Raw genomic sequence first — 20,030 nt, forward strand, 5'->3', positions numbered from 1 at the left:
GCATCCCTATCTTTTCTCTTTTTATTGGTTGGAAGGTTGCTATAGAAAAGTGCGTTTCACAGTATATGCAAATATTAGATCATTATGTTGTACACCTAAAATTAATATTCTGTATCAGTTTTACCTCAACATCTGCTCTCATTAGCTATTAGCTATCTGATACTCTGGTATAAAGTACTATACATGCTTATTTTCCTATGTACCAATTTTTCCTATCATCCTACAAAGTCCTAATGTGGTTAGTGACGTTTTTAAATTTTTACACATTGTTGTGAAGTGTATAAACTTGTTAGCTGTGTTTTAATCCACTACAGTTACTATTCTTATGCTCAGGTTGCCCACCTTTGGCCAGTAAGAATTCTTTTTGATGAGCTTCTGAGTTTGTCTGACACTACGTTCACGTACTTTGATAGCTCGATTGCTTTAGGGTACGATACAATGTTGTAGGATTATCTTATGAGATTCTTGCCCCAGACCTGGAATCTGCCATTTCTCCAAGGAACCATGGTTCCTTGCATTGGAAAGTGCTGTTTGAGCAGTTCTTTTTTAATTAAGTCATTGTATTTGTTTTTAATGACTTGTTTTGGAAATTGAAAAAATTTGGTGAAGTTGCTATAAATGAAGATTTCTTATCATTAGAAAAGAAATTGGTATTAACTGGAAGACTCCCATTCTAAATCTCTAGGGGCACAGAGTAAGCTTTCCATCCTTTGCCAAAATTCTGGTCACATTGGGACCCTATTGCATACCTGGAGTCTTGATATTAACATATCTGGGCTGGAAGAGTCCTATACATACCTGGTACATTCCCAGTGTTCTGTGCTAGGTGCTGAGGATTAAAGAAACCTAAAAAGGTATTATTCTCGCCCCTTAGGAGAACAGTTTAGTGGACCCTAGTAATACCTCCCATTTACATGGCATCTTAAAATTTATAGTCCGCTTCATACATTATCTCATTTAGTCCTTACAGTGATACTGTGAAGCGGATAATATTGTCACCATTTTATAAGGATTTTGAAGTTCTGAGAGGTTAACTTACCTAACACCATACAACAGATATAATATACACCCTAGACAGGATATAATCTTACTTTTCTAATCCCAGGGTTCTTTCTGACATAGTATGTGAAAGTATTGTTGGTGTTTTTATTTGAATAGAATACAATAAAAAAAAGATAAGACTTGGTCAACGAGGGCAAATAAGCTATTTTCTCCCTCCTCCCCCCAACAGGATGTAATAGACACAGCATGTGAAGTCCTGGCAGACCCTTCTCTTCCAGAACTATTCTGGGGAACAGTAAGTGTGTCCGAGGGAATTATGCTAAGATATTCTTTTAGCGAAATAATTTATCAGGCATTTATTTCGCAATATGTCTGATATTAAGCAATTGTCTTTTCACATTAATCTTTATAAAAATCTGTAGAGTAGAATTACCATCATCATCACCATTTTGCATATGAGGAAAGGTGATGCTCAGAGATGTGAAATGATTAGTCCAAGGTCACACGGCTAGACAAATAGTTAGGATCAGGAAGCAATTCTGGCTGATGTAAGACTGTAGCCTGTATTACTAACCAGCATGTTCTCTCCTATACATCAAGTCTTTGTTCACATGGACAGTCTCAAACACCAGTATTACTATAACTCTTGAACATGCTGTTGGGGGATTGTAACTCTGAGTTGTCAGAGTATTGTAACTGGTTAGATAAGAATTTAGCTTTGGAGTGAACAGTTTCTAACCAGTACTTAGGCTTAGCATTGACAATAGCCCAAAGCCCAGGGTCCAGCTGATGAATAAATCTGTTCTCCTCTGTGCTGTGGCTTGATTGATATGCCTATATGTCTTCCCCCCCTTCTGGAATTACTATCCATTCTTACACCGTTCCTTGGGAGAAGATGGTATAAAGCAATATTTAGATTGAGGATCTGTTGCCCATGTGTGGTAGCTAAATGCTGACATGTTGTTGGATGGTTTTTATCTTATTGGCAACATGTCACGCAGAGTTGAACACCGTTGTCTTCCTAGAGGGAGGATGGCCAGGAAAAGGTCACTGGAGGCAGTGGTGTTCTCTTTTCAGGTCCTAACAAGATCTGCTGTTGATAGTCATTTTCAATGAACATATGGAAGTCTTACTAAATTGTTAAGGGAGGAGAGATGTCTGTCTGAAGGAAAGGATTGATTTGAGGTTTTCTTAAGATTGCTGGGCACTTCAGAGATGTGTTAATTTCATGGATAACATGAAGGTCAGTGATTTCTCTCCTTCCACCATAGGAGCCGACCTCTGGGCTTGGGATCATTCTGGACAGTGTATGTGGGATGTTCCCCCATCTCCTCTCCCCACTCCTGCAATTGCTACGAGCCCTCGTGTCAGGGAAGTCCACTGCCAAAAAGGTAGGTGGTTCAGTTAGATGCCTGAATTCAGAGTGTGGGAGATATTTTTTGGGGTGCCACTACCACAGCAAGAATTAGTCTGAAGTTGAATGAACAGTGCCAGAGTTAGTGCCTCAGTTCTATAAAATAAGTACCTGTTGTAGATGCTGTGGGAGTAGGACAACATATAAAGTTCCTTACTATCTCATTGGCCGAGAATAACAGTAGACACGAGGGAATAACTAACAAAGCCACACAGTCGATGACATTTGAGTAGTGGAGACCCACTGTTCAGGAGAGTGGACTGTCTATAGTGAGGGGTCCGTGAGCTTAGTGTTTGAGAATGGTGAGGGCTGTAAGGAGTGCGGAGGCAGGTTTGTGAGAAGTTTGAGAGTCCACACATACACGGTTTGGTTAAAGAGCAGAGAAGTGGATGTGGGACCCGTTGTGTGTCCCCCAGGTGAACACGTGGCTGGATTTTTTTCTGTGTGTTGACAGGTGTATAGTTTCTTGGATAAGATGTCTTTCTACAATGAACTTTATAAGCACAAGCCCCATGATGTGGTCTCCCACGAAGATGGAACACTCTGGCGGAGGCAAACGTCCAAACTCCTTTATCCTCTTGGTAAGATGGAGAGACCCCGGTTGAGTGGCCTCTTTTCCTCAGCCTCAGTTTAGAATTCATATATGCTGCTTTAACTTTTTCTTTTTTTTTTTTTTTTGGCTTTAACTTTTTCATACAAGCTGCCTTTAGAGCAGTTCCTTCTCTCCACTATGCTTTTTGAGAACTTATTAGTGCATTTCTCCCTTTTTTACATTAGATTGTTTTATTTCAAAAATAATGTGTGTTTATTGTAATGAGAAACAGTGCAGATTTATGCTTTACAAAGTTCATTTGTTCAGACATGTCTGTTGGATAGTCAGTGTTAAGAGCTGGTGTGTGTCCTTTTATATACTATGTACATTTTCGTAGATTCTGCAAGTTGCTTTTTTTATGTATGGATCTGACTCATTCTTTTTAGTAACTACAGAATTATTCTTAGTTTCCCAGAATTTTGTATCTTTTCCCTTTTAAAGGACATGTAGGCTGTGTCAGGTTTTTGCCACTACAAACAATGCTGCCTTGGGTACTTGTCCCTTTATACACTGGTGCTTTTGCTTTTAGTGCACAGAGTCCTCAAAGTGAGGTTGTTGGGTAAAAGGGTACATATAATAACAATTTTAAATAAGTGTCCACCAGCAGATGAAATTGATAAACAGAATGTGGTACATACATAGAGTGGGATATTACTCCAGCCTTGAGAAGAAAGGGAATTCTGACACAGGCTATACCTTGGGTAAAAAACAGTCTATCAGTGTTAGCTACTAGGAAGAGAGAGTGTACATCTCTGTGTCACTAAGTATTGGTGTCTGGTCACTTTTTCCTGTTGTATCCTCAGGTATTTGACCCATTTTTCTTCCTCTCTCCTTTAGGGGGTCAGACCAACCTCCGCATACCTCAGGGCACTGTGGGCCAAGTGGTACTGGATGACAGGGCTTACCTGGTACGCTGGGAGTACTCGTACAGCAGCTGGACCCTCTTTACCTGTGAGATTGAAATGCTGCTGCATGTCGTTTCCACCGCAGGTGAGGTCTGCTCCGGGAAATGTGACTGTGGGGAGGAAAACTGGCCCTGCTTAGATTTGGAGGACAAACAGAATCTCAAGATAAAATTGAAAACCATCCAGACTGGGCTAAGTATAATGTTTATCTGGGCCTCAGAGACTACTCAGTGATCTTAAAGGAAGTGTTTGCTTTCTTTGCCTACAGATGTAATCCAGCACTGCCAGCGGGTCAGACCCATCATTGATCTGGTCCATAAGGTCATCAGCACAGATCTGTCCATAGCAGACTGTCTCTTGCCCATCACGTCTCGCATCTACATGCTGCTGCAGCGGTAAGCATCTGGTCACACACCCACTGGCTTAATGTTCATGCTCTTTTCCCTCTGGGAAGGCCTGGGGTGATATAATCCCCAGCTGAGGGCCTTCCTGTTTTTCCATCCCTGCTGAGAGGAGGGACTTGGGCAGAGAGAACTGGAAAATATTTGTGGTGGGACAAGTTGTATTATTCATTTTACCAAGTATAGTGCACTGTTCTTTAACCAGGCTAACGACCGTGATCTCCCCACCAGTGGATGTCATTGCTTCTTGTGTCAACTGCTTGACTGTTTTGGCTGCCCGGAACCCAGCAAAGGTGAGAGATAACCAACTCTTCCTCATAGCCAAAAAATGTTGTTCTTGTTTGGTGTATACCTGAAGACATGTGGACACTGGGCTCTTATTTTCCCTTCTCAGGTCTGGACTGATCTTCGTCACACAGGCTTTTTACCTTTCGTGGCCCACCAGGTCTCCAACATGAGTCAGATGATTAGGTAAGCCACGTCTTAGGTTGGGTAGAGCATATGGGAGTACCAGGCACATTTCAGGTCCAGACTAGCTTCATTACTTTCAAAGAAGTTTCCCCGTGGATGTATCCAGTGGCAACCACCTGAGGTGCATGGGAGTTAACTTTAAATTCAGGAGAATCCAGAGGTGTCTAGATCCAGACTTGGCTTCCCTTTCTGAGGCTGTAGTCACTCGTATCTTTCCTTGATTCATGGCTACTTGAGCGACTTGAGCGTACTTGCTGGACAGCTACTGTTACACAGGCTCCTCCTATATCCTACTTTGTATTCTTTTCTCTTTTATGACAAGTATTTTTTTTTTTATGTTTACGTTTTTGTTTATTTGATCTTTAAGCCTTTTGAGGTTTTTAATGCTCATCTGGGGTAGAAAATAGCCTAGATTTGATAAATTCTTGAGCACAGATTTTCTATTTGGGGCCCAAGCCATCTAGGTAGTAACAAGAATGCTCTGTGATAGTTTCTGGAACCCTAAGATTGCTCCACCCTGATTCCTCTGCCTCTGTTCTTTCCCAGCGCTGAGGGGATGAATGCTGGAGGGTACGGAAGCCTCTTGATGAACAGTGAGCAGCCCCAGGGCGAGTACGGGGTCACTGTTGCCTTTCTGCGCTTAATCACCACTCTTGTCAAGGTTAGAGCCGGTCAGATGGAATCATCCAAATAGTTTCCTCTCCAACTATAGTCCTCTTGTCTACAGGCGCAGCAATTGTCCTCAAGTTATGGCGTTAATGTTTTCTGTGTATTGAGAATTGACTGTATGCCTGATTTTTGGAGTACCTTATCTGTGTTAATTTATGTAATACTCGGAGGCAGGAGCTATGATTTGGTGAATATCAAGCTATTTTCATTGGCACCCAAGGTAATATGTATGTTTTATATCATGGCCCAATATGCACATATGTGTGTGTGGACCCCTGGAGCAGAGTTTCACAACTCAGCGCTGCTCTGACAACACAAAAGGTACTTTGTTATTTTCTAATAAGCTGATTTCACAATCCACTAATGGATCACAACTCAGTTTGAAAAACAGATTTTTGATTCCCATAGAATTAGGTTTACGTTTCAGGTTGACCACCTGCCTGCTGCATCAGCCTTAGATCAGTCCAGACCTGAGAAGGGAATATAAAATTTCTTAGACTCTCTGTAAAATAGGAGTAGTAAATGGTCTCTATTCCGTGGAGTTATGGAGAGGACCACACATGAAAAGCACTCAGCCTACATCTTGCCTACAAGGATCATTGAACGAGTGCTTACAAAGGTAGAAACCATCCTGTGTGGAGATAGGGATGAAGATCGATATGTTCACACAGAAGTAAAGAATCCCCACTTTCAAGGTAAGGAAGCTGATGTTAATGAGTAACATTAGACAAAGAATTATGAGTATCAGAGCTCCTTTCTGGTATTCCAGTGGCAGGTATTCCAGTGGCAGGGTAGAGGTTAAGGGCGTGGCTAGCATTGTGACCCTGACATAATGTCCCTGACAGCCCCATGTCCTTCATGTTTACGGTACCTCCACTCTCCCCAGGTTTAACAGTCCCCTGTCCTCTTCATGTAGCTGCCTTTTGGGACATTGTAATTTTGTCTTATTAGTCTTTTTCCCTATTTCAGAGAAACCCACAGCTTGGACCCTGTTGAACCAGAGTGTTCTGATGTTTGCCAGAGTTTGCCCCGATTTCCTGTGGACCTGTGGGTTTCAAGTTAAATCTCTGATGGCTAAATGACTTCCTTAAATGGCGTAAGTCCTCACATCATGGTTTCTTGTAGGGGCAGCTTGGCAGTACCCAGAGTCAAGGGCTGGTGCCTTGTGTCATGTTTGTGCTGAAAGAGATGCTTCCCGGCTATCACAAGTGGCGTTACAACTCCCATGGTGTGAGAGAACAGATTGGTAAGGAAGGAGTTCACAGGGAAAACCTGAGCAACTCCTGGCTCCCTGGAGATGTTGTCTTCCCCTTTCTTGGGATGAGGGTCATCACACAAGGCCACATCATTGCTGTGTCTTTTTTGGAATCCAGGTTGCCTGATCCTGGAGCTGATTCATGCGATCCTGAACCTGTGCCATGAGGCCGACCTACATGGCAGGTATGAGTGGGGTGATTGCTCGAGCAGGGTACACCTGGATGCTGCCACTCCCCAAAAGTATTAGGGTTTCTGCTGTGCAGAACCACCTCGTTCTTCCAGAGAACTCAGCTTGCTTGAGCCCAGAGCTCAGTACAGTACTCTTGAGGTTCTGATTTGCTTTCCACTGGACTGTATCCTTTCTCCCTGTGGGTTGAAAAGAGAAATGAAGTGGGAATGAGCCTGTCCCCAGTGAGATTGCGTGTGCACACACACACAAATTGTTTTTAAGGTCTTTACAAAAGTTACACATGTTCATTGGGAACTAATCTGTGAAGTGTCCTTCTTCAACCTCTGCCTGCTGTTCCACCTGCTTGTGTGCTTGCTTGCTCACTCTCTCTGTCAAATGGATGAATAAAATCTTTTAAAAATAAAAACATGGGCAGCCCAGGTGACTCAGAAGTTTAGCGCCACCTTCAGCGCAGGGCGTGATCGTGGAGACCTGGGATTGAGTCCCACGTCAGGCTCCCTGCATGGAGCCTGCTTCTCCCTCTGCCTGTGTCTCTACCCCTATCCCTCTCTCTCTCTCTCTCTTTTTCTCTGTCTCTCATGAATAAATAAAATCTTAAATATAAATAAAATAAAAACAAAAAAACCTGTTTCTCAGAGATGACTACAATTTAGTATATTTTCTGCCAGGTGTTTTCCTCTGCTTGTATTGACTGGTCTGGAATTTCATTCCATACCATTTCACATAGATCTATCTTGTTCTGAGCATTCCGTTGTGTGGGTTGATAATGATTCAGTTCAGTAAATCTATCCGTTAATTAATCGGACATTGAGAGAGCTTCTCAGGGTGGTTTCTAAGATCAGGTCATTTTTTAAAAAAGATTTTATCCATTTATTTGAAAGAGAGAGATTGAGAGCACAAGTTGTGGAGAGGGGCAGAGGGATAAGGAGAAGCAGACTCCCCACTGAGCAGAGAGTCTGATGTGGGGCTCAATCCCAGGACCCCAAGATTATGCCCTGAGCCGGAGACAGATGTTAACTGACTGAATCTCTCAGGTACCCCTAAGTCTACTTAAGGAAAGTGATCAGTGTGTTTATCTGTCACAAAGCTTAGCTGTATGACTGATGTCCACTTGGTTTGGTTTGGACAGTGCCCTTCCCTTTCGGTAATAAACTTGGCGGCTCCCTGGTAACTGGGGACATGTCTGTCTTGCATCACAGCCCCAGTCTTCAGTCTCTCTGCATCTGCAGCCTGGCCTACACAGAGGCGGGACAGACAGTCATTAATATCATGGGCGTCGGTGTGGACACCATTGACATGGTGATGGCTGCTCAGCCCCGCAGGTAGGGCTACCTCTCTCCCTCTCCATTTATCTTTACTGTGCCTGGATGTTCTCAGAATTCTAGTGTAAGTTAATGTGCGATAGCTTTTTAAAGACAGCCTTGTTTCCCCTAGGATGTAGCCTTTGTATACCCTAGTGGCTGCTGTGTAGACTGGCACACAGCAAAGGGAGTTGATTGCTCCACCTCTCTCCTAGTTTGGACTGGGGCCTGTAACAGAAGCTGTTGAACTCTGGGATTATTGTTGGAATCTAATTCATGAGAGCACATATGTTGCGAATGAAGTCATGTTGTCTGAATCCACTTTGGTTTCCATTTGGCACCCTAGCGATGGGGCAGAGGGCCAGGGGCAGGGCCAGCTGCTGATCAAGACAGTGAAACTGGCATTCTCCGTCACCAACAATGTTATTCGGCTGAAACCGCCTTCTAATGTGGTGTCCCCCCTGGAGCAGGCTCTCACACAGCATGGTATGTATTGCGCTTCTGACCCACAGTGCTTCTGCCCACAAGGACATACTTCAGGCTGTGTTGTTAGAGGCTGGAAGCATATTCTGACTAATTCCTGGAGGGAATTTGGGAAAGATCACCAGCTCCCATCCTGGACTTAGAAACAAGAGGGGTGGAATATCCTCCACTTCTGCCTCCATTGATGACAGGATAATAGTTAAGAACCCATGTTCAAAGTCACACTGCCTTGCTTCAGATTTTGGCTCTAATCAGCCATGTTACCTTGGGCTCATTATTAAACTCTGCCTCAGGTTTCTGGTCTATAAAATGATGATAATAGATTGCAATGGAGCTAAGATTACTCCTTGTAAATCATGAAGAGAAGTTCGTGGTACCTGTTATATATGGACTGTTTTGCTCTTTGCCCTTACACTATTCATTTAATCCCTTTGGGACCCTGTTTTCCTCATTTTTAAGTAGTTGTTTGGGTAATGTCTGAGATCTCTTCTACTTGTGTTATTTTGGGATTTTGATAATTTTTGCATTTCAGTGCAGGTCTTCAGTGTGGTGTCTAACCTGTTTGTTAAGAGACTACCTGTTTTTTTGTTTTTTTGTTTTTTTCCAAAATGTCTCTCTTTCTGCTCTTAATGAATTGAATTGGGCTCTTTACCTCTAAATCCTGCTTATTCCCTTGGCTACTGAAAAGAGAGAATGGTATGGCCACCTGTATTTGCTCTGGCCCTCCAGGTACTTGAGGGCAGTAAACTCACTCAGTGTGTGAGCCTTTGTGACTAAAGCCTCTCTTAGGAGCTTGACTTGGGTGCACTTGATACCTATCCTGTTTCCTGCACTGCTTCAGGTGCCCATGGGAACAACCTCATTGCTGTTCTTGCCAAATACATCTACCACAAACATGATCCTGCTTTGCCACGTCTTGCCATCCAGCTGCTGAAACGTCTGGCCACGGTAGGTTCCCATTTAATCAGCCAAAGCCCCAGAAAACTGACTTTGTGCTTTAGACTGCTCCTGCCTTCTTTTAAGATGAACAGCTGACTTGGGCTTCTCTGACTTTTATTTATTTATTTTTAAGGATTTTATTTATTTATTCATGAGAGACACAAAGAGAGAGAAGCACAGACACAGAGGGAGAAGCAGGCTCCATGCAGGGAGCCTGACATGGGACTTGATCCCAGGGCCCCAGGACTCCTAGGCTGAAGGTGGCACTAAACTGTTGAGCCACCCAGGCTGCCCTTCTCTGACTTTTAAAGATTTTGTTTGTTTGTTTATTTGAAAGAGAGTGTACATGTGTGTGGGGGTGGGGGTGAGGGTACAGAGGGAGATAGAATCCCAAGCAGACTCCATGCCCAGGACAGAGCCTGATACAGGGCCGGATCCCATGACCCTGAGATCATAACCTGAGCCAAAATCAAGAGTCGGACACTCAACTGACTGAGCCACCCAGGTACTCCAAGACTTTTCTGACTTTAAAGTGATACAGTCATATGCACAATAGACAAATTGTGTTGCTATACACAACACACATAAATGATGTTTTATGAGGAGTTTTTTTTCCTATTACAAAAGACATGCATATTCATTTTAAAATACTGAAATGTTACAGATAAATGTGACATAGAAAGTTAAGGTCCTCTATGATCCCTTTGATCCACGAGTCCCTATGAGCAGATTGGTATGCATTGTTCCAATTTCTTTTTATCTTTTTTTTTTTTTTTTTTTTTTTTTTTTTTTTTTTTTTTTTTTTGAGAGCTAGAGAACGGGCAGAGAGAATCTTAAGCAGGTTTCACACCCGGCATGGAGTCCGACATGGAACTTGATCTCATAACCTCGAGATCATCACCTGAGTCAATAATGAGAGTCAGTTGCTCAACCAACTGAGCCACCCAGGCGCCCCACTCCAGATTTCTTTTTATCTGTAATTATATATTAGAGGGTGTTTGGTGTGCTCTTTGTTCTTTACAAGAGTAGAATGGCACCATATGTAGTTTTATGACTAGTGACTAACTTTCTTCACGGAATACCACATCTTGTGGTCTTTCCACATGGGCACATTTGGGCTACTTTATTGTCTTTAATGCTAACATGTTGTGCCACAGAATGGTGCATCCTAATTGATTTGGACTTTTTTTTTGTCTTTCACTATTACAGGCAGTGCTGCAGGGGGCTCTTGTCCATAGAGTTCCATAAACTTCTGTTTTCAGTTCCTAAAAATTAGGTATTAGTGAACGTTTTAATTTTTTTTAGACATTTCTAAGTTGTCCTCCAAAAAGGATTGTAATAGTTTATGCTCCTTTTTTTTTTTTTTAATGTAACCCCACACCCATCATAGTGCTTGAACTTACCACCCCAAGATCAAGCCAGCTGGTGTCCTGACAGTGTGTACGCCAGACACCAAGCCTTGTATCCTTGTTGCGATAACCCCATGAGTTTTGTTTTTGTTTTGTTTTGTTTTTTAAGATTTTATTTCTTTATTCATGAGAGACACAGAGAGAGAGAGGCATAGACACAGGCAGAGGGAGAGAAGCAGGCTCCGTGCAGGGAGTCCGACATGGAACTCGGTCCCAGGTCTCCAGGATTACGCCCTGGGCTGAAGGCGGCGCTAAACCGCTGAGCCATGAGCGCTGCCCCCCCATGAATATTTTAACTTGGTAATCAAATAGGCAAATCGGTATTGTCTCATGTTCTACCCTGTGTTTCTTTAACCACGAGAGAGATCGCGTGTGTTTTTAAGTTAATTACTATTTTTTCTGTGAATTTTTGGACGTTTTGTACTGTAGTTTAAAGCAGTGTCCCTTCTAATCTGGAGCTATACATCTGATGTTTCCCTTTCTGCTCATTTTCTGCGAGTTCTCCAATACCTTCTCTAGGAGCTTCTTGAGGCTTTTCTGAAAGTAGAGCTGTAAGTCTGTGTTTGGTTTCCCAGGTGGCCCCAATGTCAGTATATGCCTGCCTGGGCAATGATGCGGCCGCCATTCGAGATGCCTTCCTGACCCGACTGCAGAGCAAGATTGAGGACATGCGCATCAAAGTCATGATTCTGGAGTTCCTAACAGTTGCAGTAGAGACTCAGCCTGGCCTCATTGAGCTGTTTCTGAATCTGGAGGTGAAGGATGGCAGCAATGGCTCCAAGGTGAGCCTGTGTGGGGGATGAAGCTGGGAGACAGCTCCCTGAAGGTGGGTGTGGGCCCCACAGGTGCACTTGCCAGTGGTACCTGAAGGACTGAATGTCTGCTTGGCCTTCTTGCAGGAATTCAGCCTTGGGGTGTGGAGCTGCCTCCATGCGGTGCTGGAGCTGATAGATTCCCAGCAGCAAGACCGCTACTGGTGTCCCCCACTTCTGCATCGGGCAGCCATTGCCTTTCTGCATGCCCTGTGGCAGGACCGGCGCGATAGTGCCATGCTGGTCCTCAGAACCAAGTGAGTCTGACTCCAGGAGGGATTTATCTCCAAGGTCATGTCTGTAAAACGGGAGTAACGATAGTTTATACTTTTGGGGTTTTTTGTGACCAGTCGCTTAGCATAGGCCTGAGGAGCACTTGGTACCTCATGAAGAGTTTGGGAGCTTTCCCCTTAGTCATCTTCTTCTGTGCTGCCGCTGGCTGGTGTCCTCTTTACCTGAAGGCAGAGGCTTCCTTACCTTAAGGTGCCCTCCTTTTCCGGCCTTTTGTGTTCTTCCCTCTGCTGACCCCTTCAAAATCAATTGTTGTGAAAAACAAAAACAAAAACAGTCTATTGTTGTGGAGAAACAGTAGCTTTAGATGAGAGTGGCTTGTTCAAGCCCTTGAACTGAATGAAACCCCCAATTCTCCAGGACCCTGCTTGTGCAAAGAGGGAAGGGACATTAAAAAGCCTGACCATGGGAGTCTGTTTCCTCTTCCCTCCCTGCTCTCTTCTTTGTGAGGCTGTGGGAAATGTCCAGCAGCACAAATCATGACATTTTTTATCGGTCGACTCTACAACATACATACAATTGTGTTTCTTAACAGGAAAACAATTTTTATCTGTGGAACCTATTGCATTTATGTAGGAGCAGGTGACTCATGAGACACGTTAGGGTTGAGACGGGTACAGTAAGGACAAGTAACCAGCTGAGGTGGGTGGACAGAACTTCGAGAAGGCCCGCATGAGAGAAAAGTATAATTTCCAAATGTACTTTCCTTTCAGACCCAAGTTTTGGGAGAATTTAACCAGTCCGCTGTTTGGAACCCTTTCTCCTCCCTCAGAAACATCTGAGGTAAGATGGGGTGGAGGGTGGGATGGGGCAGAGAGTCCCTGGAAGGACAGGCTGGGTGGTGAGGCTGAGCGATAGGAAATGATAGCTCCTCTCAGTTAAGCAACCAGAGCACTTTCTTTACTGGAAACTTTTTTTCTCAGAGGCACGCTTGCTTCCTGTCCCTTTGAAACTTGCCAAGGGAAGGAAAGTAGCATGCCCTGCTCTGCATTGATGGCTCTATGGTCTTCTGTGGACCCAACACTGCAGATGGCGGTTCACATTTGTTAGAGATTGGATTTCCCTGTTTGCAAGTATCATGTCCCTGCTCTGTTCCGTTGTGGAGGACACCAAAGAAGAGTTTCTCCTCATGATTGATGTGTGCTCTGCTCTCCCCTCCACAGCCCAGCATCCTGGAGACCTGTGCCCTCATCATGAAGATAATTTGCTTGGAGATATACTATGTAGTTAAGTGAGTCTTTTCCCCTTTTGAGATTTGAATTTAAGATTTGGGTGGGGGGTGTCCAGTGGCCTGCCACTGGGTGCATGGCTCTTTGAGCCAAGGCAGAGGAGAGAGCTGGTTCAGAGCCATTTATGGAGGGCCGCTGATTTGTGTCCCTGGCCAGTCCATTGATGGCATTTATGATTGTCAGAGAGAGTTATTGTGAAGCAAACTCCATGTGCCTGGGATTTTATGGAGGAGGAATCCTGGAAAAGGCCTCAACCTAACCCATTATGTTGAGCAAGAAGTATGAGCCCCTCACAGTGGAGGTGACCGGAGCCGTCTGCCTTTAAGCCCAAGTGAGGTCGCTTTCTCTGCCTCGACAAGGGTCTGTGCCCATTACATCTCCATCTGCTTTCAAAACCTAACTGTGGGCTTTGTCTTTTCTTAACATCCTAGGGGCTCATTAGATCAGTCATTAAAAGATACACTTAAGAAATTTTCCAGCGAGAAACGCTTTGCCTACTGGTCAGGCTACGTCAAGTCTTTGGCGGTTCACACAGCTGACACCGAGGGCAGCAGCTGCACCTCCCTGGTGGAGTATCAGATGCTGGTCTCCGCCTGGAGGATGCTCCTCATCATCGCCACCAGTCACGTAAGAGCCTCTTGGAGTGGTTTTCACTTGGGTATCCTAGCAACTCTGTGCTGGGATGCCTAACAAACACAGCCCCTTGGGATGAAGGTTGAACCAAGGATTTTCCCTGAGAGCTAAAATGTAACAGTTCTGTGCTTGTAGATGGGGGGGCTTCTGTGGGCCATTTAGGATGTTGGATCCAACAAGGGACCTTAAAGAAAAACGCAGAGAAGGAATTTAAAATGTCTTGCAACAGTTGTGAGACAGCTTCCTGTAGCTGCCCTTGTGGCCCTAGATGGGTCTCAGGAGACCCCTTCTTCATTTGCTTCTCGTGCACAGGTAGCATCACCTGCTCAGGTGCGTGTCCTGCGCATACTAAGTAAATATTTGTCGACTGGTCAGCAGGCAGCTGTGACAGCTGCGGCAACACCGTCTCTAGAGAGCAGTTTGTTTTCATTGCTTCTAGAAACTGCATTTCCTGGTCTTAGAAAAAGAACAGAGGCATTGTCTATGCACTGTGTGTCTACTGAGTTTTTCTTTTTTTTATTATTATTATTATTTTTATTATTATTATTATTTATTTATGAGAGAGACACAGGCAAAGGGAGAAGCAGGCTCCATGCAGGGAGTCCGATGTGGGACTCGATCCCGGGACCCCAGGATCATGACCTGAGCCAAAGGCAGATGCTCAACTGCTGAGCCACCCAGGCGTCCCGAGAGTTGCTTTTAGAGAGAGAGTGTGTGCATTTTTTTTTTTTGCGTGTCTGTATGTGTGGTTTCACATTATCCTGTTGTGCAGTGGGAACTTAGTGTTGAACTGTTCTTCCTTGGGGAATCCAGATTGGTATCTTGACTTCATGAATAACTTCGGCTTGATAGAAGTCCCTTGTTCCAAGTGTGTTCTTACATCCTCCACGAATGACTTGTTCCCAGGGCCAGACTGCCCACAACCTTGGGACTTTGCTGTATCACAGTGGTTGCAGGCCCCGGAGACTGCAAACCCAACAGAGCACTCGGCGGTCTTTGGAGAATGTTCGATTCCTCCTTGGAGAGCCTGTGTGTCACCTGCCTCTAGGCCCTAGCTGGGCAGCAGCTCTTTTTCTTTCTTTTTTTTATTATAGTTTATCTGTAACGTTCTTTTATTTATTTATTTTAAAGAGTTTATTTATTTATTCATAGAGATGCAGAGAGAGAGAGAGAGAGAGAGGCAGAGACACAGGCAGAGGGAGAAGCAGGCACCATGGAGAGCCTGACGTGGGACTCAATCCAGGGTCTCCAGGATCACGCCCTGGGCTGCAGGCGGCGCTAAACCGCTGTGCCACTGGGGCTGCCCTATGATGTTCTTTTAGTTTCAGATGGATATCATAATAATTCAGTATTTTATTTTATTTTATTTTATTTTATTTTATTTTTATTTTTATTTTTTTAGATTTTATTTTTTTTTAATTTTTATTTACTTATGATAGGCACACAGTGAGAGAGAGAGAGGCAGAGACACAGGCAGAGGGAGAAGCAGGCTCCATGCACCAGGAGCCCGACGTGGGATTCGATCCTGGGTCTCCAGGATCGCGCCCTGGGCCAAAGGCAGGCGCTAAACCGCTACGCCACCCAGGGATCCCTAATTCAGTATTTTATATACCATGAAAATATTCCCATGATCAGTCCAGTTACCGTCCGTTACCACACGAAGTTGCTACAGTTTTCTTAACTATGTTCCCCGGGCTGTAAAACATAGGCAACAGGTCTTGGGTTGTGGCTCTGAAAATCCTGCCATCCTCTTTCTTTTTAACAGAACTATCTGATTCAGTCTAGGATAGCTACCATTTGCTTATTCATTTAAGAAATATTAACAGAGGGACGCATGGGTGGCTTAGCAGTTGAGCACCTGCCTTCAGCCCAGGGCATGATCCTGAAGTCCCGGGATTGAGTCCCACGTCGGGCTTTCTGCATGGAGCCTGCTTCTCTCTGTGCTTATGTCTCTGCCTCTCTTTCTCTGTCTCTCATGAATAAATAAATAAAATCTTAAAAAAATATATTAACAGAACATTCACCATGTTTCAGGCACCTGGGGATTCAGCAGTGAATAAGGCAGAGAAGGTCTTTGATCTGGTGGAGAGTGGTCCATAAGAAAGGCAAAATGTAAACAGATTCCCAATGAAATCTAGTTTGAGATTATATTTCACTGTGAAGGAAATAATCAGAATGCTGTGGTAGTGAGCACTTAAGTAGGATAGGAGCAGTCAGGGAGGCCCTCTCTAAGGAGGTGATGTCCCACTTGAGACCCGAATATACAAAGGAGCCTTCCAGGTGGAGAGCACATGGAAAAGAGTAGTCTTAGGAGATGGTGTCACGTGTACAAGGGTCCGGAGGGGAAAAGAGCTTGGCATGCTATGTTCAAACAGGAGGAAGGAGGCCAGTAGGAGGTGATACCGGAATTATTTGGACCAGATCCTGGCAGGGGCCTCTTGGCCTTGTTTGTTTTTCCAGAATACTGAGAAGGAAACCTTTCAAGGGTCTGAGCAGAAGAGGGATGTTATTAAGAGGAAGAGGTGAACCCGACCCGATTTTGAGCATGTCTGAGGGTGGACAAAGAAGCAGCAGGGAGACAGTTAGAAGACTGGCTTACCAATGACTGTGCCTGTCTGACAGGACCCTTATATCTCATCATTGCTTTTAAAACCTGGGACATTTGCCCTAATGCCATGTTTCTCCTGTTCCTTTGCAGGCAGAGGTAATGCACTTGACTGATTCTGCAGTGCGTCACCAGCTCCTTCTCGACGTGCTTGATGGGACCAAAGCGTTAGTAAGTGTGTCTGGGAGAGTTCACATTCCTCCTAGGGAGAAGGTCTCCAAAGCCCAGGATGGCTCATGAGTGTGAAGCTGCCCAACGGTCAGGTCAGGGGGCTCAGGCAGCCTGTGGGACCTGAGGCCATCATGCTACTCTGTGATCTCTCACCTTTGTCCCACGCCTTCTGAGCTCACTGCTGGGAGGGAAAGGCATGAGGTTGAGAGGGATCCTGTGGGCGGAGCTCAAACCTTAAGCCATGTCAGCTCATAAGACCACCGACTCCTGACTGATGTGCCATCTCTCCTCAGCTACTGGTCCCAGGCTCTGTGAACTGCCTCCGCCTTGGCTCCATGATGTGCACGCTGCTGCTCATCCTCCTCCGGCAGTGGAAGAAGTGAGCGCTGTGCTCTTTACTGACCCTTCACTTTCCTGAAGGGGAGAAAGTGGGGGTGAATCGGGCTAGTCCCGCCATCATAGGGACGGGACTGACCTATCAAACATGCCCACTGGGCATCCTGAGGTGAGGGGGGGCCATTTTGTGGCCTTTATGTGGGGTGTGTTCTCCCTCCCTCTCTGCCCCATATTGTTTCTAGGGAGTTAGGTTCTGTGGATGAAATCCTTGGGCCCTTGACGGAGATTCTAGAGGGAGTGCTGCAGGCAGACCAACAACTCATGGAGAAGACCAAGGCCAAGATGTTCTCAGCATTCATCACAGTGTTGCAGATGAAGGAGATGCGAGGTGAGGGGCAGAGGGGAGTGCGGACCGTGGTCTCCCCACCCCACCGGCAGCTGGTTTTGTGGGGCTTCGCCTGCTTTCGAGCCAGACGTTTCTGTTGTGTGGTTTGAGCTGTCAGTCTTGGAACATGTGTCTTCAAGAAGACTCTCTGTTCTGTATGTCCCCCCAGACGGGGCAGAACCCCCACTCTCAGCACTGTACGTTCTCTCTCCCTGCCTGGGGAGGGAACGTCGATGCACTGAGAGTCAACGTGGTGAACGTGACTGTCCTTCCCTGCCTGTGCTCTGCAGTGAGTGACATCCCCCAGTATTCCCAGCTGGTGCTGAACGTCTGCGAGACGCTCCAGGAAGAGGTGATTGCTCTCTTCGACCAGACCCGCCATAGTCTGGCATCAGGCGGTGCCACAGAGGATAAGGACAGCATGGAGACGGATGACTGCTCACGGCCGCGGCACAAGGACCAGCGTGATGGGGTGAGGGGGCGCCCCGAGGAGTACTGTGTCCTGCTCACGCACATCCGGCACATGCACACTGCCTGCCTGCTCTGTGCCAGGCCCTGGGAGTGATTAGCAAATGAGACACTTAGTCCCTGCACTTACAGAGTTCACAGTCTGGTGGAGGACATTAACAGATCACAGCCTACGCAGACATGTCAGAATTCCACGGTGACAAGTCCCACATGGGAGAAATACCAGGAGAACCTACAGCTTGGGGTTCTCACCTAACCGAGGGACTCAGTGAGAAACGACTCTTTCAGCCATGACTTTAAAGTTTGGGTAGAGCCAGGCAGGCAAAGTGAGCAGGGAAGATGGGGGAGCAACCACAGGGGTTGTGAGCCAGGGCCCAAGTCCCCTGCACACAGAGGAGAGGCTGGAGAGCTGGGGGTGGGATGACCAGGGGCCTTAGCAGCGTCTTTGATCTGGGTTCCAAGTGAAAGAGGAAAGGACTCAAGGAGTTAAGCAAGGGAGAGAGAAATGATCAGATTTGGACTCTGGAAAGATCACCCCGGATGCACTATAGAAGAGTGTTTTTTAAACTGGGTCATGACTTGCTATAGTGAGTCTCAAACTGAGCTCGTTTCGTTACAACCAAAATTTTTTTTAATGAAGTAGGATAAAGTGTAAAAGTAAGTATGAGTGTGCTTTGGAGGCAGGCAGGATAGGAAAATATATCAGCATGTGTATACAGTCACACGTGTAAAAAATATTACTGTGCATCGTGGTGAAAAATAAGCTTGAAAAGCCGCTGGTACGAAGAATCCATTGGAGAGGGTCCAGGAGGCTGGGGGAGGACCAGCTGGGAGGTGGGTGCAGTGGTGCAGCAAGAGGGGCAAAGATGGGTGCAGTGAGCAGGTGTGGGTAGTAAAGTTTGGTAATGGGGGAGGGAGGAGTTGAGAACCATCACTGGGTCAGGGGCAGTGGCTCATTAGTGAGGATGGAGTCGCTGGCAGCCCTATGAGGGGATGCGGGAACCCAGCAGGTCAGGAGAGACTTCAAGTTGTTTTAGTCAAGCTCACTTGTTACATGTGTGACCAAGTGAGGGTTGGGCCGGCCCAGTGCAGGGCTGTCCCCCTCCTATATTTCTCCCCTGCACTGCTTTCTTCCCTCTTGCCCATCTCTGCCCCTGGGCCCCAGCAGGTGTGTGTCTTGGGCCTGCACTTGGCCAAGGAGCTGTGTGAGGTGGATGAGGATGGTGACTCGTGGCTCCAGGTGACTCGCAGGCTCCCCATCCTGCCCACCCTCTTCACCACTCTGGAGGTGAGCCTGCGCATGAAGCAGAACCTGCATTTCACCGAGGCATCGCTGCACCTGCTCCTCACTCTGGCTCGCACTCAGCAGGTAGGAGGCAAGCCCAGGGGCCGAAGGGAGCCTCCTTGCTTGTGCTAGGTGGGTTCTGGCGCTGCCTATGACCTCCCAGAAGCTCTGGTCTGCCCTGAGAGCTCCAGCTGCCCCTGGGCAGGGTGGCTGCGGGGGACGGGTCCCAGGAACAGTGGGTCTTACCCAATTCCATCTTGTTCCTGGTCTTTCCCTCCCAGGGAGCCACAGCAGTAGCTGGAGCTGGCATCACCCAGAGCATCTGTCTGCCCCTCCTGAGTGTGTACCAGCTTAGCTCCAATGGGACAGTGCAGGTGAGTTCCAGTGACTTGCCAGGGGGCCTGGACTGGCACCAGACTGCAGTTAGAGTGGAAAAGCATCCTTGTCTTTGGTTTTTTACTTGCCTGGGAAATTGCTCTTTGGTGGCCTGTGTGATGCACTGATGGTGTGGACTCCTCCCTGCCCCACACTGATTTCTAGCAAGACAAGCTCATGTAGCTAGTTAGTGGCTGACCTGAGTCTAGACCCCAGGCTTCTTCTACCTCTGCTGAGTGCTCTTTCCCTGTAACCACTGGCCTGGGACCCTCTGTGGCCCTGCTGGTCACCAGGCTGTTACCGTTGCAGGTTTTCTCCTCCACGCAGCCAGGCTGCCTTAGCTGCTGTGTTGCAAGGAGGCCCCGCTGTACCTGTCAACTAGATTCATGGTGCTGTGTCCTGGTCTT

General features: G+C 46.1%; 1 protein-coding gene across 1 annotated transcript in view; it reads left to right on the forward strand.

Moving 5' to 3' along the window:
• NUP188 (nucleoporin 188) overlaps nucleotides 1–20,030 on the forward strand; it is a 54,730-nt gene that overhangs the window by 31,031 nt on the left and 3,669 nt on the right. Inside the window, exons 13-36 of the mRNA XM_077850975.1 lie at nucleotides 1,232–1,297; nucleotides 2,274–2,393; nucleotides 2,871–2,997; nucleotides 3,846–3,998; nucleotides 4,182–4,308; nucleotides 4,520–4,607; nucleotides 4,709–4,785; nucleotides 5,332–5,446; nucleotides 6,580–6,700; nucleotides 6,828–6,894; nucleotides 8,101–8,223; nucleotides 8,549–8,688; nucleotides 9,527–9,633; nucleotides 11,609–11,815; nucleotides 11,933–12,102; nucleotides 12,850–12,919; nucleotides 13,300–13,367; nucleotides 13,797–13,992; nucleotides 16,697–16,774; nucleotides 17,068–17,153; nucleotides 17,353–17,498; nucleotides 17,786–17,967; nucleotides 19,132–19,332; nucleotides 19,530–19,622. Of these exons, the coding sequence (XP_077707101.1) occupies nucleotides 1,232–1,297; nucleotides 2,274–2,393; nucleotides 2,871–2,997; nucleotides 3,846–3,998; nucleotides 4,182–4,308; nucleotides 4,520–4,607; nucleotides 4,709–4,785; nucleotides 5,332–5,446; nucleotides 6,580–6,700; nucleotides 6,828–6,894; nucleotides 8,101–8,223; nucleotides 8,549–8,688; nucleotides 9,527–9,633; nucleotides 11,609–11,815; nucleotides 11,933–12,102; nucleotides 12,850–12,919; nucleotides 13,300–13,367; nucleotides 13,797–13,992; nucleotides 16,697–16,774; nucleotides 17,068–17,153; nucleotides 17,353–17,498; nucleotides 17,786–17,967; nucleotides 19,132–19,332; nucleotides 19,530–19,622 (2,928 nt within the window). The remainder of the gene's footprint in view (nucleotides 1–1,231; nucleotides 1,298–2,273; nucleotides 2,394–2,870; nucleotides 2,998–3,845; nucleotides 3,999–4,181; nucleotides 4,309–4,519; nucleotides 4,608–4,708; nucleotides 4,786–5,331; nucleotides 5,447–6,579; nucleotides 6,701–6,827; nucleotides 6,895–8,100; nucleotides 8,224–8,548; nucleotides 8,689–9,526; nucleotides 9,634–11,608; nucleotides 11,816–11,932; nucleotides 12,103–12,849; nucleotides 12,920–13,299; nucleotides 13,368–13,796; nucleotides 13,993–16,696; nucleotides 16,775–17,067; nucleotides 17,154–17,352; nucleotides 17,499–17,785; nucleotides 17,968–19,131; nucleotides 19,333–19,529; nucleotides 19,623–20,030) is intronic.

Source organism: Canis aureus, chromosome 16 (assembly GCF_053574225.1).
Source record: "Canis aureus isolate CA01 chromosome 16, VMU_Caureus_v.1.0, whole genome shotgun sequence".
Lineage (NCBI taxonomy): Eukaryota > Metazoa > Chordata > Mammalia > Carnivora > Canidae > Canis > Canis aureus.